Below are 19,322 nucleotides of genomic sequence, written 5' to 3'. Positions count from 1 at the left end.
ATGTGGAACCAGAAAGACATCAATAACTTCCGATCTGACACTTTTCAAAACTTTGATAGTACAATGAAAATGTGCCCATGCACAGTAGTGGTATTGTACGACTTACACACATTTAGTGTTTTGGTGTCATATTGAGCACAGAAAAGGCTTGTGGTTCATTCGTGCATTGTGGACATGGAACTAGACAGTTGCTTGTGGCTCCAACACACAGGAAGACGTATTGATTACAATCGAACAGCGTTTTCCTGAACAAGGGCTCAATGACACGGCATTTTGAAATTCGGGACTTGAGTGGGTGATAAGCAAGAAGCAGAACGTCCCTGGGTGGGCTCGAACCACCATCCTTTCGGTTAACAGCCGAACGCGCTAACCAGTTGCGCCACAGAGACTGTCCGACGACACTGTAGCCTGCGGGCATGTGGTCCACCTGGATCGCCCACCATCGCCTCGTGCCTGTGTGTCCTGGATCCGGTAATAGTTTTGTAAGCTGTAACACACCTATGTTGAGCAGGAAGCATCTTTAGTTAAATTAAAAGGCGCTGTGTGACCATATTCAATGGCCAGTTGCACTAAAGTCCAAACATCTTTCACCACACAGCTAAGGACAACCTTGCAACTTGGCTCACATTAGCCTACTGACTCACAGAGTGGCCACTTTGGATCAGCTTTGAACCCTAACAGTTTTGAAAGTGCTACTTACCACAAATGTGGATCGCTGCTGGGGATATGTAAGGTGGAGTACCCCGAGAAAGTGATAAACTGCACCCTTTATTGTCTCCGTGGCACCTGTGCTCCTGACCCAAATGAATGGTTGAAACATGACGATTATTATTGTGTATGTGTTTTGCCCACTCCTTCATTTGAGAGAAATCTAGGATCAAATTTGGTTCAGGCTTCAGTGTAGTAATCGAGTCCAGATCCAAAGAGAACTGTCAAAAGACCCATACTTGCAGGCAGACTGAAACATTGTGTTAACTTGGGATTTATTACTTGACGTCAAATCTGACAGGTCAGTAGTTTTCAACTGGCATGTGGAACCAGAAAGACATCAATAACTTCCGATCTGACACTTTTCAAAACTTTGATAGTACAATGAAAATGTGCCCATGCACAGTAGTGGTATTGTACGACTTACACACATTTAGTGTTTTGGTGTCATATTGAGCACAGGAAAGGCTTGTGGTTCATTCGTGCATTGTGGACAAGGAGCTAGACAGTTGCTTGTGGCTCCAACACACAGGAAGACGTATTGATTACGATCGAACAGCGTTTTCCTGAACAAGGGCTCAATGACACGGCATTTTGAAATTCGGGACCTGAGTGGGTGATAAGCAAGAAGCAGAACGTCCCTGGGTGGGCTCGAACCACCATCCTTTCGGTTAACAGCCGAACGCGCTAACCAGTTGCGCCACAGAGACTGTCCGACGACACTGTAGCCTGCGGGCATGTGGTCCACCTGGATCGCCCACCATCGCCTCGTGCCTGTGTGTCCTGGATCCGGTAATAGTTTTGTAAGCTGTAACACACCTATGTTGAGCAGGAAGCATCTTTAGTTAAATTAAAAGGCGCTGTGTGACCATATTCAATGGCCAGTTGCACTAAAGTCCAAACATCTTTCACCACACAGCTAAGGACAACCTTGCAACTTGGCTCACATTAGCCTACTGACTCACAGAGTGGCCACTTTGGATCAGCTTTGAACCCTAACAGTTTTGAAAGTGCTACTTACCACAAATGTGGATCGCTGCTGGGGATATGTAAGGTGGAGTACCCCGAGAAAGTGATAAACTGCACCCTTTATTGTCTCCGTGGCACCTGTGCTCCTGACCCAAATGAATGGTTGAAACATGACGATTATTATTGTGTATGTGTTTTGCCCACTCCTTCATTTGAGAGAAATCTAGGATCAAATTTGGTTCAGGCTTCAGTGTAGTAATCGAGTCCAGATCCAAAGAGAACTGTCAAAAGACCCATACTTGCAGGCAGACTGAAACATTGTGTTAACTTGGGATTTATTACTTGACGTCAAATCTGACAGGTCAGTAGTTTTCAACTGGCATGTGGAACCAGAAAGACATCAATAACTTCTGATCTGACACTTTTCAAAACTTTGATAGTACAATGAAAATGTGCCCATGCACAGTAGTGGTATTGTACGACTTACACACATTTAGTGTTTTGGTGTCATATTGAGCACAGGAAAGGCTTGTGGTTCGTTCGTGCATTGTGGACAAGGAGCTAGACAGTTGCTTGTGGCTCCAACACACAGGAAGACGTATTGATTACGATCGAACAGCGTTTTCCTGAACAAGGGCTCAATGACACGGCATTTTGAAATTCGGGACCTGAGTGGGTGATAAGCAAGAAGCAGAACGTCCCTGGGTGGGCTCGAACCACCATCCTTTCGGTTAACAGCCGAACGCGCTAACCAGTTGCGCCACAGAGACTGTCCGACGACACTGTAGCCTGCGGGCATGTGGTCCACCTGGATCGCCCACCATCGCCTCGTGCCTGTGTGTCCTGGATCCGGTAATAGTTTTGTAAGCTGTAACACACCTATGTTGAGCAGGAAGCATCTTTAGTTAAATTAAAAGGCGCTGTGTGACCATATTCAATGGCCAGTTGCACTAAAGTCCAAACATCTTTCACCACACAGCTAAGGACAACCTTGCAACTTGGCTCACATTAGCCTACTGACTCACAGAGTGGCCACTTTGGATCAGCTTTGAACCCTAACAGTTTTGAAAGTGCTACTTACCACAAATGTGGATCGCTGCTGGGGATATGTAAGGTGGAGTACCCCGAGAAAGTGATAAACTGCACCCTTTATTGTCTCCGTGGCACCTGTGCTCCTGACCCAAATGAATGGTTGAAACATGACGATTATTATTGTGTATGTGTTTTGCCCACTCCTTCATTTGAGAGAAATCTAGGATCAAATTTGGTTCAGGCTTCCGTGTAGTAATCGAGTCCAGATCCAAAGAGAACTGTCAAAAGACCCATACTTGCAGGCAGACTGAAACATTGTGTTAACTTGGGATTTATTACTTGACGTCAAATCTGACAGGTCAGTAGTTTTCAACTGGCATGTGGAACCAGAAAGACATCAATAACTTCCGATCTGACACTTTTCAAAACTTTGATAGTACAATGAAAATGTGCCCATGCACAGTAGTGGTATTGTACGACTTACACACATTTAGTGTTTTGGTGTCATATTGAGCACAGGAAAGGCTTGTGGTTCATTCGTGCATTGTGGACAAGGAGCTAGACAGTTGCTTGTGGCTCCAACACACAGGAAGACGTATTGATTACGATCGAACAGCGTTTTCCTGAACAAGGGCTCAATGACACGGCATTTTGAAATTCGGGACCTGAGTGGGTGATAAGCAAGAAGCAGAACGTCCCTGGGTGGGCTCGAACCACCATCCTTTCGGTTAACAGCCGAACGCGCTAACCAGTTGCGCCACAGAGACTGTCCGACGACACTGTAGCCTGCGGGCATGTGGTCCACCTGGATCGCCCACCATCGCCTCGTGCCTGTGTGTCCTGGATCCGGTAATAGTTTTGTAAGCTGTAACACACCTATGTTGAGCAGGAAGCATCTTTAGTTAAATTAAAAGGCGCTGTGTGACCATATTCAATGGCCAGTTGCACTAAAGTCCAAACATCTTTCACCACACAGCTAAGGACAACCTTGCAACTTGGCTCACATTAGCCTACTGACTCACAGAGTGGCCACTTTGGATCAGCTTTGAACCCTAACAGTTTTGAAAGTGCTACTTACCACAAATGTGGATCGCTGCTGGGGATATGTAAGGTGGAGTACCCCGAGAAAGTGATAAACTGCACCCTTTATTGTCTCCGTGGCACCTGTGCTCCTGACCCAAATGAATGGTTGAAACATGACGATTATTATTGTGTATGTGTTTTGCCCACTCCTTCATTTGAGAGAAATCTAGGATCAAATTTGGTTCAGGCTTCAGTGTAGTAATCGAGTCCAGATCCAAAGAGAACTGTCAAAAGACCCATACTTGCAGGCAGACTGAAACATTGTGTTAACTTGGGATTTATTACTTGACGTCAAATCTGACAGGTCAGTAGTTTTCAACTGGCATGTGGAACCAGAAAGACATCAATAACTTCCGATCTGACACTTTTCAAAACTTTGATAGTACAATGAAAATGTGCCCATGCACAGTAGTGGTATTGTACGACTTACACACATTTAGTGTTTTGGTGTCATATTGAGCACAGGAAAGGCTTGTGGTTCATTCGTGCATTGTGGACAAGGAGCTAGACAGTTGCTTGTGGCTCCAACACACAGGAAGACGTATTGATTACGATCGAACAGCGTTTTCCTGAACAAGGGCTCAATGACACGGCATTTTGAAATTCGGGCCTTGAGTGGGTGATAAGCAAGAAGCAGAACGTCCCTGGGTGGGCTCGAACCACCATCCTTTCGGTTAACAGCCGAACGCGCTAACCAGTTGCGCCAAAGCTGGGGAAGGATAGTCTGTCTACGAGGGGGAGAAATTGGAAAGGAGGGGGAAGAAGGGGGGGGGAGAGAAAGCGGGAGAAAAAAAGAAAAAGCGAGAAAAAAATGGCGACAATCTAGCGATCGCGGGTTCGATTCCTGCGCTGGCCAAAACCTTCCATTCTATTTTCTTTCGGTTTTAGACAATAGTTGTAAATATTAGGAACTTTTAGACGAAGAATAGAGCGAAAGAATTGAAAATGGGGTAAATTTCTCATTTCCTTTTCTATTCTTTTCTAAGTCTTTATGTACACCTGTGTGATTGTGTGCATATTTTTATTGTAGCTGTCATGTTTTTGCATATCATTGCATGTATTTAATTTTTTAAATGTAACTAAACCCACTAAATACCTTACAAGCTTGATATGTATGTTCACATGGAAGACTTATCTTTCATGCAAGCTAATCAAGCTGATTTTGATCATTACAACTGATCAATCACTTATGTAGCCCATTAATTATGAAATATTAAATAATAAATTAAATAATATGTATGTATATATATATATATATGTATATATGTTGTTTGCTATATATTTATAATTTCTCATTATATTTCTATTATTATTTATTATATTATTATATATTTATTTTATTTGAATAAATATAAACCATGCTAAATTATTACTATTTATAATTATTATAAAATAAAATTCTCACATCATTACACTGTTTCCAAACATGTGTGGATTTATTAAAAAACAAACAACAACAACAACGACGACAACAACATCAACATCAACAACAACCACCAAAAAAACAAAACAGGGTGATGTGACCACTTTGTAACAACCAAACTTTTATATTACAAAAACTGTTATACACAAAATAATTACAACTATGTACAAAATTACCTCTGTCCCTTTAAAAAGGAGGATCAAGGGAGGACAGTTATTGTTTTTTTCTTTTAATATCCTCCAACCACTGCTCTTTGGGAACAGTCTCTACAGAGGGGCAGTACACAATGCCTTTGTATTGGCTGTGCCCAGTTTCAATTGTCCTAAACTGTCCACATTTATTGCATGTATTATGCAATACGTTTCGTTTGCGGCGGACGGTAGCAGGAGCAGGAGCAAGAGCAGGGGCAGCAACCCCAGCAAATGGCAAGTTGACACCCAAGACCTGTGGAGCAGCCAGGAACACAGGCAGCATCTGTGAGGCTGGATGAGGCAGCATCACCAGTTGAGGGCTAGGGGGAGGAGGTGGTGCAGCAAAAAGCTGCCGCTGGTGAGGAGGCCTCGCTTTGGCCGATGGCTCAGATGCTGGTGAGGTTTTCATTTTTTTCATCTTTGCCTGGCCCACAGTGCTGCTGGGGAACTGGTACTGGTAAGAGGGGCCAGGCTGGGGGGCTGCAAATAAAGGCTGCACGTTTGCAGCAGGAAGAGGGTTGGCTGCTGCAGACAAGCGACTGGGCAGGGTGAGCCCCTGCAACATCACTGCAGTGTCCTGTCTCTTCACCCTTTTATTGTGCCACTGCACAAGGGTGGTGTGACTGACATCCACCAGCTGCAGGGCGGTCTGCTGCATCACTGTCCCGTTACCCAGAATGCGCCGCCTGATCTGTCTGTAGTCCTCCAAGATGAGGTCCCATCTGGACACTGTGATTGTCCCCCTCTTCTTGGGACTACGGTGGATGTCACAGAGCCGGACAAAGATGGACTCAATCAGGCGGCAGCAATCTGGCCACTGGGCAAGAGGGGCAGTGGTGGTGAGGGCGTGCCTTTTGAGGCTGTCTACTCCCGGCGTGAACTCCTGCTTCTTCTTGGGTGACCTGAACCTCCCCGTATCCAGCCTGCTCTGGTGTCTGGCAGCAAACACCACCCTCTGCTTGTCAAACTCCAGCAGGTTTTGCCACAGAGCAACAATGTTGCTCACCTAAACAGAGCGACAGATCAGATGATAATTAAAATGCTGCATGGCACAGGAAAGTATTTTTCCATTAATTTCATGTTTCATACAAGCAAAATAATAAATGCTACTAACCTGCTGGTTGTTGAGGGCAAGAGAGGGCTGGTTCCTCAGTTCAACCAGATACTCTGCCAGGCTGTCGACCCTGTCCATCCCTGGAACACTGGACTCATCAACAGCCTGAAAAACCAAACAAAAACAATGAGGTCTGACTGTGAGCAGGCAGAGTGGATTCATTTAATGAAACATTTGTGGGCTTTATTTACCCCAGGATCACTGGAAGATGAGGAGACATCCAGCGGGGGCAGTGGGGCAGCAGCCTGGGAGGTACCAGTCAATGAGGAGGAGGAGGAGGTGGAGGCAGGGTCCAAAGTGGGAGCAGCCACTGAGGAGGAGGAGGTGGAGGCAGGGTCCAAAGTGGGAGCAGCCACTGAGGAGGAGGAGGTGGAGGCAGGGTCCAAAGTGGGAGCAGCCACTGAGGAGGAGGAGGAGGTGGAGGCAGGGTCCAAAGTGGGAGCGTTAAAGAGAGAAGCAGGAGTGGAGGGGGCAGCAGGCTGGCAGGTGGTTGAAAATTTCAGGTTGTCGAGGAGAGATTCGGTGATGAACTCCAGGTCTTGGTCTTCCTCAAAACCCTCGTCTTCTTCTTGCTCCCCCTCGCCCACCTCCTCAAGCATGTTGTCTGTCTCCTCTGAGTCGGGGGACACGTTGAGGGGCTGTCCAGTCTGGCTCAGCATGTAATCAACCCCGATGAGCTCTCCTGTGAAAAATATCCGACAGACACACAGCATGTTATTAGTTCTCACATCATTAACAAATAAAGACAACTTGTTCGGTGTTGTGAGCGTGTGATTAGCTTTAGTTACAGACAACTTGATATAAAATAATCATACCAGTGTATTTAGCCGGTGGCCTAAAGGCTGGCAGATACGCTCTACTCAACACCTTTGAGCTGAGGGTGTTTGCGCACTGAGCTACATGCCCAGCGTATGTCAGGAGAGAAGAGGACCTGTTGGTTACTGCTGCACTTCCCCGGTCCTGGTTCCACCTGTTCAGGCCTTCCAAGAGGTACAGCTGGAAATTAAGTGCATTTGCACTTGTTCCTGGGAAAACATATTCATGCCAAGGCATGTTTGTGTCAGTTGTTCCATTCTGAATTATAGTTTCTTTCAGTACAGTGACACACATAAAATCCACTAACCTGGAATGAACCTGTTCAGATGGCAATGGAAAGACTCTAGGGAAGTGGACCCTCTGGCACAGCGGTACTTCCTGAGCACGATACCTCCCTTGGTGGTGGTGGTGCCTGTTTCAGTGTACAGCTGCACACCTGGGATGTCCTGGATGCACCTGACATGGCGTTTCTGCACTCTCCAGATGTGCTCCATCCGCACCATGTCCAGCAGAGGCACACCCATCAGGTCCCTTCCTTTCGCCCCTCCCAGTTCCTGCAGCAGCCGGTCAATCAGGCTGATGGTGGCTTCCTCACCCCGTGTCCTCCGTCTGCAGTGTTGGCTGAGCTCTTTTTTACTGATTCTCCTGTCCACCAGGAGATCAGTGATGCCAGGCACACCCTCCAGTCTGAGCTGTTCTCTCTTCGCCTGCCTCAAAAGAGCAAGATCCCCAGCATCCCACTCAAAGATGCAGGCGGAGAGGCAGCCCATGAAGGTAGGGTAGAGGGGATGGGCATCGGTGGTGCAGCCCACAGCCAGCCTCCTCATAAAGTGCCAGATATCCAGACGAATGTGGAGGTCTGGCCACTCCCCAAACCTCACTTGCAGCTTGCTGGCCCCCTCTTCCACACAGCATCCACAGTCCACATACATAAGAACTGGGGGTGACACAGATGCCTGGCGGTACCGCTCCATCAGGCCGGACGCCATCCTGTTTAGTCCCGACCCCTCTTGCACAGTCAAGACACTGTTCAGGATCTGGCCAACCTCGTTGCTGACGGAGGTTAGCCAGAGAGCTGTGCCCCTGCCGGTGCCAGCCAGCTTCTTTGTGATCTGTGATGTGACAACAATCGAGATAGAAAAACTCTTTACACAAAATGTTTTTACACAAAATATCTGGCAGTAGCACAGAAACTGTTACAACTTATTTAAGCATTGTTGATTGTTTATTGTTTTAATTGGATCCCCCAATAGCTGCAGCAAAACTGCAGCTATTCTTCCTGAGATCCGACAAATAAAACTTAGAACAATTTTAATTATAAGCAGACATACAAATGTAGCATATGTAGCAGACATACAAAGTAGTCCTGTTACACACTCAATGATAATCAAAACTATACATATTCACACATTCTATCACATAGCATAATCTGTCTTTGTTACTGAAATAGCAACCAGTGGCAACTTGGGGTGCAAACTGCACACAGCTCCCCACACTTATAGATCATTTATTACCTTTTTGGTGGAGTCCAGCTTAAGGATGGACCCAAACGTGGAGGTGATTCTGGCCTTTATGTGGTCCAACCTTGAGAGGATGTCCCGTCCATAAACGACCAACAGCCAGCGACTGGTGGGGATGTCCATCGGCTCCGGGGGCTCCCGGCAGACAACCGGGAAGAGGCTTGGCTTATCCACAAACTCAGCACACTCCCCCAGATAGTGTACCAGCCTGTCGAGCCACTCCTCCCCATGGTTCTCCCTTAGCTGCTTCACCAGCCGCGCTGGACTGTTGCCCAGGGTCCTGTCCCGAAGCAGCCTGATGACACGGATGTCACAGGCGTACCTGTGTTGAAGCATTGTGAATGATTAGTAACATGTTTATGATGGGACAGTTTTTAAGTTGTATGAATAACTGAAAAAATTCTTTATTCAAATCGGCTTCACTCACTTGCGGGTCAGGATTAATCTGAACATTTGCTGGTGAGGGAGGTCCAGCTGGTCCCGGACAGTCTGACTGGTGGACAAATGGTTCTGTACACACACAGTGCACCTGAGTGTCTCTGTCACCAGCAGGTAGTACCGGTCGATGTCCAGGACCTTCCGTGCCCTTTTGTGGACCCCAGCGCCTGTCAACTGCTTTCCACATGTAGGGCAGGCGATCTTCACCTTCCACAGGTGGTAGGGCATCCACACCATCAGGCGATGGGTGAAGAAAGGCTCTGGGGTCGGTGTTTGATGGTAAATGAGCGCTGGGACAGGGGGCTCATACCACAGCTTCAAATCTGGCCGCAGTTTCCCAGAGTGAAAGAGGGTGTTGGCAATCCACCTCTGGTCCTGCAGAGGAATGGTTTTGCTCAGCTCACCCGGCAGCCAGAATGAAGCTGAGGATCCCGCATGGGATGACGCACGTCCTCCCGGTTCGCCCTGAGTGCAAGATGACAACCAACAAAAGTCCTATTATTATATGCAGAATAACCTTGTAATAGATGTCATACAAACAGAGTTGGACAACTGAGCTTTGATTCCTGACTTACAGATGCGTCAGCTTGTACAGGGTTTTGTTCCCAAACTGGGAACTTCCCCTGGGATGGTGCAGGGCTGGGTGTCCTCACAGATGACACAGAAGGGCTGGGGGCCCTCAGAGAAGACAGTGAAGGGCTGGGGGCCCTCACAGACGACACAGAAGCGCTGGGGGTCCTCAGAGAAGACAGTGAAGGGCTGGAGGTCCTCACAGGTGAAGGACTGGGGGTGCTCACAGGTGAAGGACTGGGGGTCCTTCTTTTCACCAAATTTGGCTGCACTGCAGATGACAATGAGCCACCATAGTGGGATTTTGTGAACTGTAAGACGACACAAATGAAAACTGATGTTAAAGCAAGCAGTGTGGGAATTATATACAGCATGTATAGCTAAGGCAATACTCACCATGGACAGACTTAGAGGGGGACGCAAATATGTCCGGGCCTCAGGAGCAGAGGCTGAAGCTGCAGATGATGTGGAGGGAGGAGATGACTGGGTGGCAGGCTGCAAAAGTGGGGCATGGGGTGTCAAAAGCACAGCAACAGACATGTGATGTAAGATTTGAAAGAAGATAATATTGTTAAAACTGATCACCTTGGCATGGAACCCACAACTGCAGGTCCTGTCCTGACCAAACAAGCCAGACTGCCCTTTGGCCTGCATGGGGCATTTCTCAATCTAAAAACAAAAGCAATGTTATTAAGCCTGCTGTGTAGTGATTGCAGTTCTTTGTGAAATGTACATCCTATGCATCATCACAGTGCACATTTTTCTTCAACAGATCTACATACTAATGCACAAAAACAGTAAAGGCAAGCAAAAACAGTAAAGGCCAGTCACTGTACCTTTTGGTAGAGGTCATGCCACTTCCGTTGCCTTGGCGCTGGCCTGTTGCCGGCTCCTGGGGGCCAAACTCCAGTGCTGGCAAAGGCCCTCAGCCTTGACATCCACTCCCCATCTCCCATGGCCTTGTGGCTTTTGGTCTTGGTTGTCATCTAAAGATAGGCTTGACTTTAAACACTGTGTGTTCATCAAAGTGTAACAGGAGTACAGTGAAACTAATTAGATCATTCACTTACTGTAAATTTGGAATGGATTCCTTAACTTTATTAAGGCGCAAAAAGTCCAAGTCAAATTTTATAATTAAAATACGTTTTAATTTTTTTTAGACTGTTCTTTAATTGTAAGCAGGTTTATCTCACTGTTCTTTACATTTTTTTAGTTACCTGTTGCTCCTGTTCGACTCATCAGCTAGCTGCAGGGTTTTCACACAACGATACGCTTTTTCTTTTTTTTATTTTCTTTTATTATTAACTCCATATACAGTATCTTGCAAAGCTCCCGCGCTCTCATGAAATTAACTCGACTTATTTTAAACAAAGTGATTTTCTTGCAGAAAAGAAACACAAAGCTAAAGTAACGAGCATACCGGTGTTCTCGGTTCGCTAAGCTAACGAAAGTTCACATATTTAGACAACATAAAATAAAGGACAGAACATCTTTTTCTGACAGAGGACACACGGATAAACTAACCAGGTCATTAAAATAAATTTAAAAATTACAGATACTCACCCTGTTTTTTTCCGACCGTTGAGATTACGGAAAAATCCGAAGTGGCTCGTCCGACAGAAGCGCCGAGCGGTTGGCTCCGCCCATGCCTTACGTTGATTGGTCTAAGGTCCAATAGCATATTGGACAGGGAGGCAGCTGATTTGGCAATGTCCATTACCAATTGGACAGAGAGAGACTGCGGATTGGAGGAGAAAAGGAGACTCTCCTGACCCAAGTAGCGCCACAGAGACTGTCCGACGACACTGTAGCCTGCGGGCATGTGGTCCACCTGGATCGCCCACCATCGCCTCGTGCCTGTGTGTCCTGGATCCGGTAATAGTTTTGTAAGCTGTAACACACCTATGTTGAGCAGGAAGCATCTTTAGTTAAATTAAAAGGCGCTGTGTGACCATATTCAATGGCCAGTTGCACTAAAGTCCAAACATCTTTCACCACACAGCTAAGGACAACCTTGCAACTTGGCTCACATTAGCCTACTGACTCACAGAGTGGCCACTTTGGATCAGCTTTGAACCCTAACAGTTTTGAAAGTGCTACTTACCACAAATGTGGATCGCTGCTGGGGATATGTAAGGTGGAGTACCCCGAGAAAGTGATAAACTGCACCCTTTATTGTCTCCGTGGCACCTGTGCTCCTGACCCAAATGAATGGTTGAAACATGACGATTATTATTGTGTATGTGTTTTGCCCACTCCTTCATTTGAGAGAAATCTAGGATCAAATTTGGTTCAGGCTTCAGTGTAGTAATCGAGTCCAGATCCAAAGAGAACTGTCAAAAGACCCATACTTGCAGGCAGACTGAAACATTGTGTTAACTTGGGATTTATTACTTGACGTCAGATCTGACAGGTCAGTAGTTTTCAACTGGCATGTGGAACCAGAAAGACATCAATAACTTCCGATCTGACACTTTTCAAAACTTTGATAGTACAATGAAAATGTGCCCATGCACAGTAGTGGTATTGTACGACTTACACACATTTAGTGTTTTGGTGTCATATTGAGCACAGAAAAGGCTTGTGGTTCATTCGTGCATTGTGGACAAGGAGCTAGACAGTTGCTTGTGGCTCCAACACACAGGAAGACGTATTGATTACGATCGAACAGCGTTTTCCTGAACAAGGGCTCAATGACACAGCATTTTGAAATTCGGGACCTGAGTGGGTGATAAGCAAGAAGCAGAACGTCCCTGGGTGGGCTCGAACCACCATCCTTTCGGTTAACAGCCGAACGCGCTAACCAGTTGCGCCAAAGCTGGGGAAGGATAGTCTGTCTACGAGGGGGAGAAATTGGAAAGGAGGGGGAAGAAGGGGGGGGGAGAGAAAGCCGGAGAAAAAAAGAAAAAGCGAGAAAAAAATGGCGACAATCTAGCGATCGCGGGTTCGATTCCTGCGCTGGCCAAAACCTTCCATTCTATTTTCTTTCGGTTTTAGACAATAGTTGTAAATATTAGGAACTTTTAGACGAAGAATAGAGCGAAAGAATTGAAAATGGGGTAAATTTCTCATTTCCTTTTCTATTCTTTTCTAAGTCTTTATGTACACCTGTGTGATTGTGTGCATATTTTTATTGTAGCTGTCATGTTTTTGCATATCATTGCATGTATTTAATTTTTTAAATGTAACTAAACCCACTAAATACCTTACAAGCTTGATATGTATGTTCACATGGAAGACTTATCTTTCATGCAAGCTAATCAAGCTGATTTTGATCATTACAACTGATCAATCACTTATGTAGCCCATTAATTATGAAATATTAAATAATAAATTAAATAATATGCATGTATATATATACATATATATGTATATATGTTGTTTGCTATATATTTATAATTTCTCATTATATTTCTATTATTATTTATTATATTATTATATATTTATTTTATTTGAATAAATATAAACCATGCTAAATTATTACTATTTATAATTATTATAAAATAAAATTCTCACATCATTACACTGTTTCCAAACATGTGTGGATTTTATTAAAAAACAAACAACAACAACAACGACGACAACAACATCAACATCAACAACAACCACCAAAAAAACAAAACAGGGTGATGTGACCACTTTGTAACAACCAAACTTTTATATTACAAAAACTGTTATACACAAAATAATTACAACTATGTACAAAATTACCTCTGTCCCTTTAAAAAGGAGGATCAAGGGAGGACAGTTATTGTTTTTTTCTTTTAATATCCTCCAACCACTGCTCTTTGGGAACAGTCTCTACAGAGGGGCAGTACACAATGCCTTTGTATTGGCTGTGCCCAGTTTCAATTGTCCTAAACTGTCCACATTTATTGCATGTATTATGCAATACGTTTCGTTTGCGGCGGACGGTAGCAGGAGCAGGAGCAAGAGCAGGGGCAGCAACCCCAGCAAATGGCAAGTTGACACCCAAGACCTGTGGAGCAGCCAGGAACACAGGCAGCATCTGTGAGGCTGGATGAGGCAGCATCACCAGTTGAGGGCTAGGGGGAGGAGGTGGTGCAGCAAAAAGCTGCCGCTGGTGAGGAGGCCTCGCTTTGGCCGATGGCTCAGATGCTGGTGAGGTTTTCATTTTTTTCATCTTTGCCTGGCCCACAGTGCTGCTGGGGAACTGGTACTGGTAAGAGGGGCCAGGCTGGGGGGCTGCAAATAAAGGCTGCACGTTTGCAGCAGGAAGAGGGTTGGCTGCTGCAGACAAGCGACTGGGCAGGGTGAGCCCCTGCAACATCACTGCAGTGTCCTGTCTCTTCACCCTTTTATTGTGCCACTGCACAAGGGTTGTGTGACTGACATCCACCAGCTGCAGGGCGGTCTGCTGCATCACTGTCCCGTTACCCAGAATGCGCCGCCTGATCTGTCTGTAGTCCTCCAAGATGAGGTCCCATCTGGACACTGTGATTGTCCCCCTCTTCTTGGGACTACGGTGGATGTCACAGAGCCGGACAAAGATGGACTCAATCAGGCGGCAGCAATCTGGCCACTGGGCAAGAGGGGCAGTGGTGGTGAGGGCGTGCCTTTTGAGGCTGTCTACTCCCGGCGTGAACTCCTGCTTCTTCTTGGGTGACCTGAACCTCCCCGTATCCAGCCTGCTCTGGTGTCTGGCAGCAAACACCACCCTCTGCTTGTCAAACTCCAGCAGGTTTTGCCACAGAGCAACAATGTTGCTCACCTAAACAGAGCGACAGATCAGATGATAATTAAAATGCTGCATGGCACAGGAAAGTATTTTTCCATTAATTTCATGTTTCATACAAGCAAAATAATAAATGCTACTAACCTGCTGGTTGTTGAGGGCAAGAGAGGGCTGGTTCCTCAGTTCAACCAGATACTCTGCCAGGCTGTCGACCCTGTCCATCCCTGGAACACTGGACTCATCAACAGCCTGAAAAACCAAACAAAAACAATGAGGTCTGACTGTGAGCAGGCAGAGTGGATTCATTTAATGAAACATTTGTGGGCTTTATTTACCCCAGGATCACTGGAAGATGAGGAGACATCCAGCGGACCCAGTGGGGCAGCAGCCTGGGAGGTACCAGTCAATGAGGAGGAGGAGGAGGTGGAGGCAGGGTCCAAAGTGGGAGCAGCCACTGAGGAGGAGGAGGTGGAGGCAGGGTCCAAAGTGGGAGCAGCCACTGAGGAGGAGGAGGAGGTGGAGGCAGGGTCCAAAGTGGGAGCGTTAAAGAGAGAAGCAGGAGTGGAGGGGGCAGCAGGCTGGCAGGTGGTTGAAAATTTCAGGTTGTCGAGGAGAGATTCGGTGATGAACTCCAGGTCTTGGTCTTCCTCAAAACCCTCGTCTTCTTCTTGCTCCCCCTCGCCCACCTCCTCAAGCATGTTGTCTGTCTCCTCTGAGTCGGGGGACACGTTGAGGGGCTGTCCAGTCTGGCTCAGCATGTAATCAACCCCGATGAGCTCTCCTGTGAAAAATATCCGACAGACACACAGCATGTTATTAGTTCTCACATCATTAACAAATAAAGACAACTTGTTCGGTGTTGTGAGCGTGTGATTAGCTTTAGTTACAGACAACTTGATATAAAATAATCATACCAGTGTATTTAGCCGGTGGCCTAAAGGCTGGCAGATACGCTCTACTCAACACCTTTGAGCTGAGGGTGTTTGCGCACTGAGCTACATGCCCAGCGTATGTCAGGAGAGAAGAGGACCTGTTGGTTACTGCTGCACGTCCCCGGTCCTGGTTCCACCTGTTCAGGCCTTCCAAGAGGTACAGCTGGAAATTAAGTGCATTTGCACTTGTTCCTGGGAAAACATATTCATGCCAAGGCATGTTTGTGTCAGTTGTTCCATTCTGAATTATAGTTTCTTTCAGTACAGTGACACACATAAAATCCACTAACCTGGAATGAACCTGTTCAGATGGCAATGGAAAGACTCTAGGGAAGTGGACCCTCTGGCACAGCGGTACTTCCTGAGCACGATACCTCCCTTGGTGGTGGTGGTGCCTGTTTCAGTGTACAGCTGCACACCTGGGATGTCCTGGATGCACCTGACATGGCGTTTCTGCACTCTCCAGATGTGCTCCATCCGCACCATGTCCAGCAGAGGCACACCCATCAGGTCCCTTCCTTTCGCCCCTCCCAGTTCCTGCAGCAGCCGGTCAATCAGGCTGATGGTGGCTTCCTCACCCCGTGTCCTCCGTCTGCAGTGTTGGCTGAGCTCTTTTTTACTGATTCTCCTGTCCACCAGGAGATCAGTGATGCCAGGCACACCCTCCAGTCTGAGCTGTTCTCTCTTCGCCTGCCTCAAAAGAGCAAGATCCCCAGCATCCCACTCAAAGATGCAGGCAGAGAGGCAGCCCATGAAGGTAGGGTAGAGGGGATGGGCATCGGTGGTGCAGCCCACAGCCAGCCTCCTCATAAAGTGCCAGATATCCAGACGAATGTGGAGGTCTGGCCACTCCCCAAACCTCACTTGCAGCTTGCTGGCCCCCTCTTCCACACAGCATCCACAGTCCACATACATAAGAACTGGGGGTGACACAGATGCCTGGCGGTACCGCTCCATCAGGCCGGACGCCATCCTGTTTAGTCCCGACCCCTCTTGCACAGTCAAGACACTGTTCAGGATCTGGCCAACCTCGTTGCTGACGGAGGTTAGCCAGAGAGCTGTGCCCCTGCCGGTGCCAGCCAGCTTCTTTGTGATCTGTGATGTGACAACAATCGAGATAGAAAAACTCTTTACACAAAATGTTTTTACACAAAATATCTGGCAGTAGCACAGAAACTGTTACAACTTATTTAAGCATTGTTGATTGTTTATTGTTTTAATTGGATCCCCCAATAGCTGCAGCAAAACTGCAGCTATTCTTCCTGAGATCCGACAAATAAAACTTAGAACAATTTTAATTATAAGCAGACATACAAATGTAGCATATGTAGCAGACATACAAAGTAGTCCTGTTACACACTCAATGATAATCAAAACTATACATATTCACACATTCTATCACATAGCATAATCTGTCTTTGTTACTGAAATAGCAACCAGTGGCAACTTGGGGTGCAAACTGCACACAGCTCCCCACACTTATAGATCATTTATTACCTTTTTGGTGGAGTCCAGCTTAAGGATGGACCCAAACGTGGAGGTGATTCTGGCCTTTATGTGGTCCAACCTTGAGAGGATGTCCCGTCCATAAACGACCAACAGCCAGCGACTGGTGGGGATGTCCATCGGCTCCGGGGGCTCCCGGCAGACAACCGGGAAGAGGCTTGGCTTATCCACAAACTCAGCACACTCCCCCAGATAGTGTACCAGCCTGTCGAGCCACTCCTCCCCATGGTTCTCCCTTAGCTGCTTCACCAGCCGCGCTGGACTGTTGCCCAGGGTCCTGTCCCGAAGCAGCCTGATGACACGGATGTCACAGGCGTACCTGTGTTGAAGCATTGTGAATGATTAGTAACATGTTTATGATGGGACAGTTTTTAAGTTGTATGAATAACTGAAAAAATTCTTTATTCAAATCGGCTTCACTCACTTGCGGGTCAGGATTAATCTGAACATTTGCTGGTGAGGGAGGTCCAGCTGGTCCCGGACAGTCTGACTGGTGGACAAATGGTTCTGTACACACACAGTGCACCTGAGTGTCTCTGTCACCAGCAGGTAGTACCGGTCGATGTCCAGGACCTTCCGTGCCCTTTTGTGGACCCCAGCGCCTGTCAACTGCTTTCCACATGTAGGGCAGGCGATCTTCACCTTCCACAGGTGGTAGGGCATCCACACCATCAGGCGATGGGTGAAGAAAGGCTCTGGGGTCGGTGTTTGATGGTAAATGAGCGCTGGGACAGGGGGCTCATACCACAGCTTCAAATCTGGCCGCAGTTTCCCAGAGTGAAAGAGGGTGTTGGCAATCCACCTCTGGTCCTGCAGAGGAATGGTTTTGCTCAGCTCACCCGGCAGCCAGAATGAAGCTGAGGATCCCGCATGGGATGACGCACGTCCTCCCGGTTCGCCCTGAGTGCAAGATGACAACCAACAAAAGTCCTATTATTATATGCAGAATAACCTTGTAATAGATGTCATACAAACAGAGTTGGACAACTGAGCTTTGATTCCTGACTTACAGATGCGTCAGCTTGTACAGGGTTTTGTTCCCAAACTGGGAACTTCCCCTGGGATGGTGCAGGGCTGGGTGTCCTCACAGATGACACAGAAGGGCTGGGGGCCCTCAGAGAAGACAGTGAAGGGCTGGGGGCCCTCACAGACGACACAGAAGCGCTGGGGGTCCTCAGAGAAGACAGTGAAGGGCTGGGTGTCCTCACAGATGACACAGAAGCGCTGGGGGTCCTCAGAGAAGACAGTGAAGGGCTGGAGGTCCTCACAGGTGAAGGACTGGGGGTGCTCACAGGTGAAGGACTGGGGGTCCTTCTTTTCACCAAATTTGGCTGCACTGCAGATGACAATGAGCCACCATAGTGGGATTTTGTGAACTGTAAGACGACACAAATGAAAACTGATGTTAAAGCAAGCAGTGTGGGAATTATATACAGCATGTATAGCTAAGGCAATACTCACCATGGACAGACTTAGAGGGGGACGCAAATATGTCCGGGCCTCAGGAGCAGAGGCTGAAGCTGCAGATGATGTGGAGGGAGGAGATGACTGGGTGGCAGGCTGCAAAAGTGGGGCATGGGGTGTCAAAAGCACAGCAACAGACATGTGATGTAAGATTTGAAAGAATATAATATTGTTAAAACTGATCACCTTGGTGTGCAACCCACAACTGCAGGTCCTGGCCTGACCAAACAAGCCAGACTGACCTTTGGCCTGCATGGGGCATTTCTCAATCTAAAAACAAAAGCAATGTTATTAAGCCTGCTGTGCAGTGACTGCAGTTCTTTGTGAAATGTACATCCTATGCATCATCACAGTGCACATTTTCTTCAACTGATCTACATACTAATGCACAAAAACAGTAAAGGCCATTCATTGTACCTTTTGGTAAAGGTCATGCCACTTCTGTTTCCTTGGCGCTGGCCTGTTGCCGGCTCCTCGGGGCCAAACTCCAGTGCTGGCAAAGGCCCTCAGCCTTGACATCCACTCCTCGTCTCCCATGGCCTTGTGGCTTTTGGTCTTGGTTGTCATCTAAAGATAGGCTTGACTTTAAACACTGTGTGCTCATCAAAGTGTAACAGGAGTACAGTGAAACCAATTAGATCATTCACTTACTGTAAATTTGGAATGGATTCTTTAACTTTTTTAAGGCGCAAAAAGTCCAAGTCAAATTTTATAATTAAAATACGTTTTAATTTTTTAGACTGTTCTTTAATTGTAAGCAGGTTTATGTCACTGTTCTTTACATTTTTTTACTTACCTGTTGCTCCTGTTCGACTCATCAGCTAGCTGCAGGGTTTTCACACAACGAACGCATTTTTTTT

The 19,322-nt window shown here is 46.8% G+C and overlaps 3 protein-coding genes and 6 non-coding genes across 9 annotated transcripts; all 9 read right to left on the bottom strand.

Moving 5' to 3' along the window:
• Positions 1-315: 315 nt before the first annotated feature.
• trnan-guu lies at positions 316-389 on the bottom strand. Its single transcript has one exon. It is a non-coding gene; the product is annotated as a tRNA-Asn (tRNA).
• A 955-nt stretch (positions 390-1,344) lies between these two features.
• trnan-guu lies at positions 1,345-1,418 on the bottom strand. The gene has a single exon. It is a non-coding gene; the product is annotated as a tRNA-Asn (tRNA).
• A 955-nt stretch (positions 1,419-2,373) lies between these two features.
• Positions 2,374-2,447, bottom strand: trnan-guu. Its single transcript has one exon. It is a non-coding gene; the product is annotated as a tRNA-Asn (tRNA).
• Positions 2,448-3,402: 955 nt separating this feature from the next.
• On the bottom strand, positions 3,403-3,476 carry trnan-guu. Its single transcript has one exon. It is a non-coding gene; the product is annotated as a tRNA-Asn (tRNA).
• A 955-nt stretch (positions 3,477-4,431) lies between these two features.
• On the bottom strand, positions 4,432-4,502 carry trnan-guu. The gene has a single exon. It is a non-coding gene; the product is annotated as a tRNA-Asn (tRNA).
• An 803-nt stretch (positions 4,503-5,305) lies between these two features.
• Positions 5,306-6,849, bottom strand: LOC121642725. Its single transcript, XM_041989591.1, has 3 exons — positions 6,712-6,849; positions 6,521-6,625; positions 5,306-6,412 (listed from the first exon to the last, which is right to left on the bottom strand). The coding sequence occupies exons 2-3, from the start codon at positions 6,596-6,598 to the stop codon at positions 5,429-5,431; spliced, it is 1,062 nt and encodes a 353-aa protein (XP_041845525.1). The 5' UTR covers positions 6,599-6,625; positions 6,712-6,849; the 3' UTR covers positions 5,306-5,428.
• Positions 6,850-7,927: 1,078 nt separating this feature from the next.
• Positions 7,928-15,035, bottom strand: LOC121643493. Its single transcript, XM_041990939.1, has 10 exons — positions 14,896-15,035; positions 14,705-14,809; positions 13,760-14,596; positions 10,701-10,850; positions 10,261-10,359; positions 9,870-10,175; positions 9,284-9,759; positions 8,851-9,178; positions 7,990-8,448; positions 7,928-7,945 (listed from the first exon to the last, which is right to left on the bottom strand). Exons 2-10 carry the CDS (start codon positions 14,780-14,782, stop codon positions 7,928-7,930), a joined length of 2,751 nt encoding a protein of 916 aa, XP_041846873.1. The 5' UTR covers positions 14,783-14,809; positions 14,896-15,035.
• Positions 12,613-12,683, bottom strand: trnan-guu. Its single transcript has one exon. It is a non-coding gene; the product is annotated as a tRNA-Asn (tRNA).
• Positions 15,036-16,066: 1,031 nt separating the features above from the next.
• LOC121643492 lies at positions 16,067-18,807 on the bottom strand. The gene is made up of 7 exons (XM_041990938.1): positions 18,649-18,807; positions 18,460-18,558; positions 18,009-18,374; positions 17,423-17,898; positions 16,990-17,317; positions 16,129-16,587; positions 16,067-16,084 (listed from the first exon to the last, which is right to left on the bottom strand). Exons 1-7 carry the CDS (start codon positions 18,715-18,717, stop codon positions 16,067-16,069), a joined length of 1,815 nt encoding a protein of 604 aa, XP_041846872.1. The 5' UTR covers positions 18,718-18,807.
• Positions 18,808-19,322: the final 515 nt, after the last annotated feature.

This window comes from Melanotaenia boesemani, chromosome 7 (assembly GCF_017639745.1).
Source record: "Melanotaenia boesemani isolate fMelBoe1 chromosome 7, fMelBoe1.pri, whole genome shotgun sequence".
In the NCBI taxonomy this organism is placed as follows: Eukaryota; Metazoa; Chordata; class Actinopteri; order Atheriniformes; family Melanotaeniidae; genus Melanotaenia; species Melanotaenia boesemani.
This window is presented reverse-complemented; position numbering and strand designations above follow the sequence as displayed.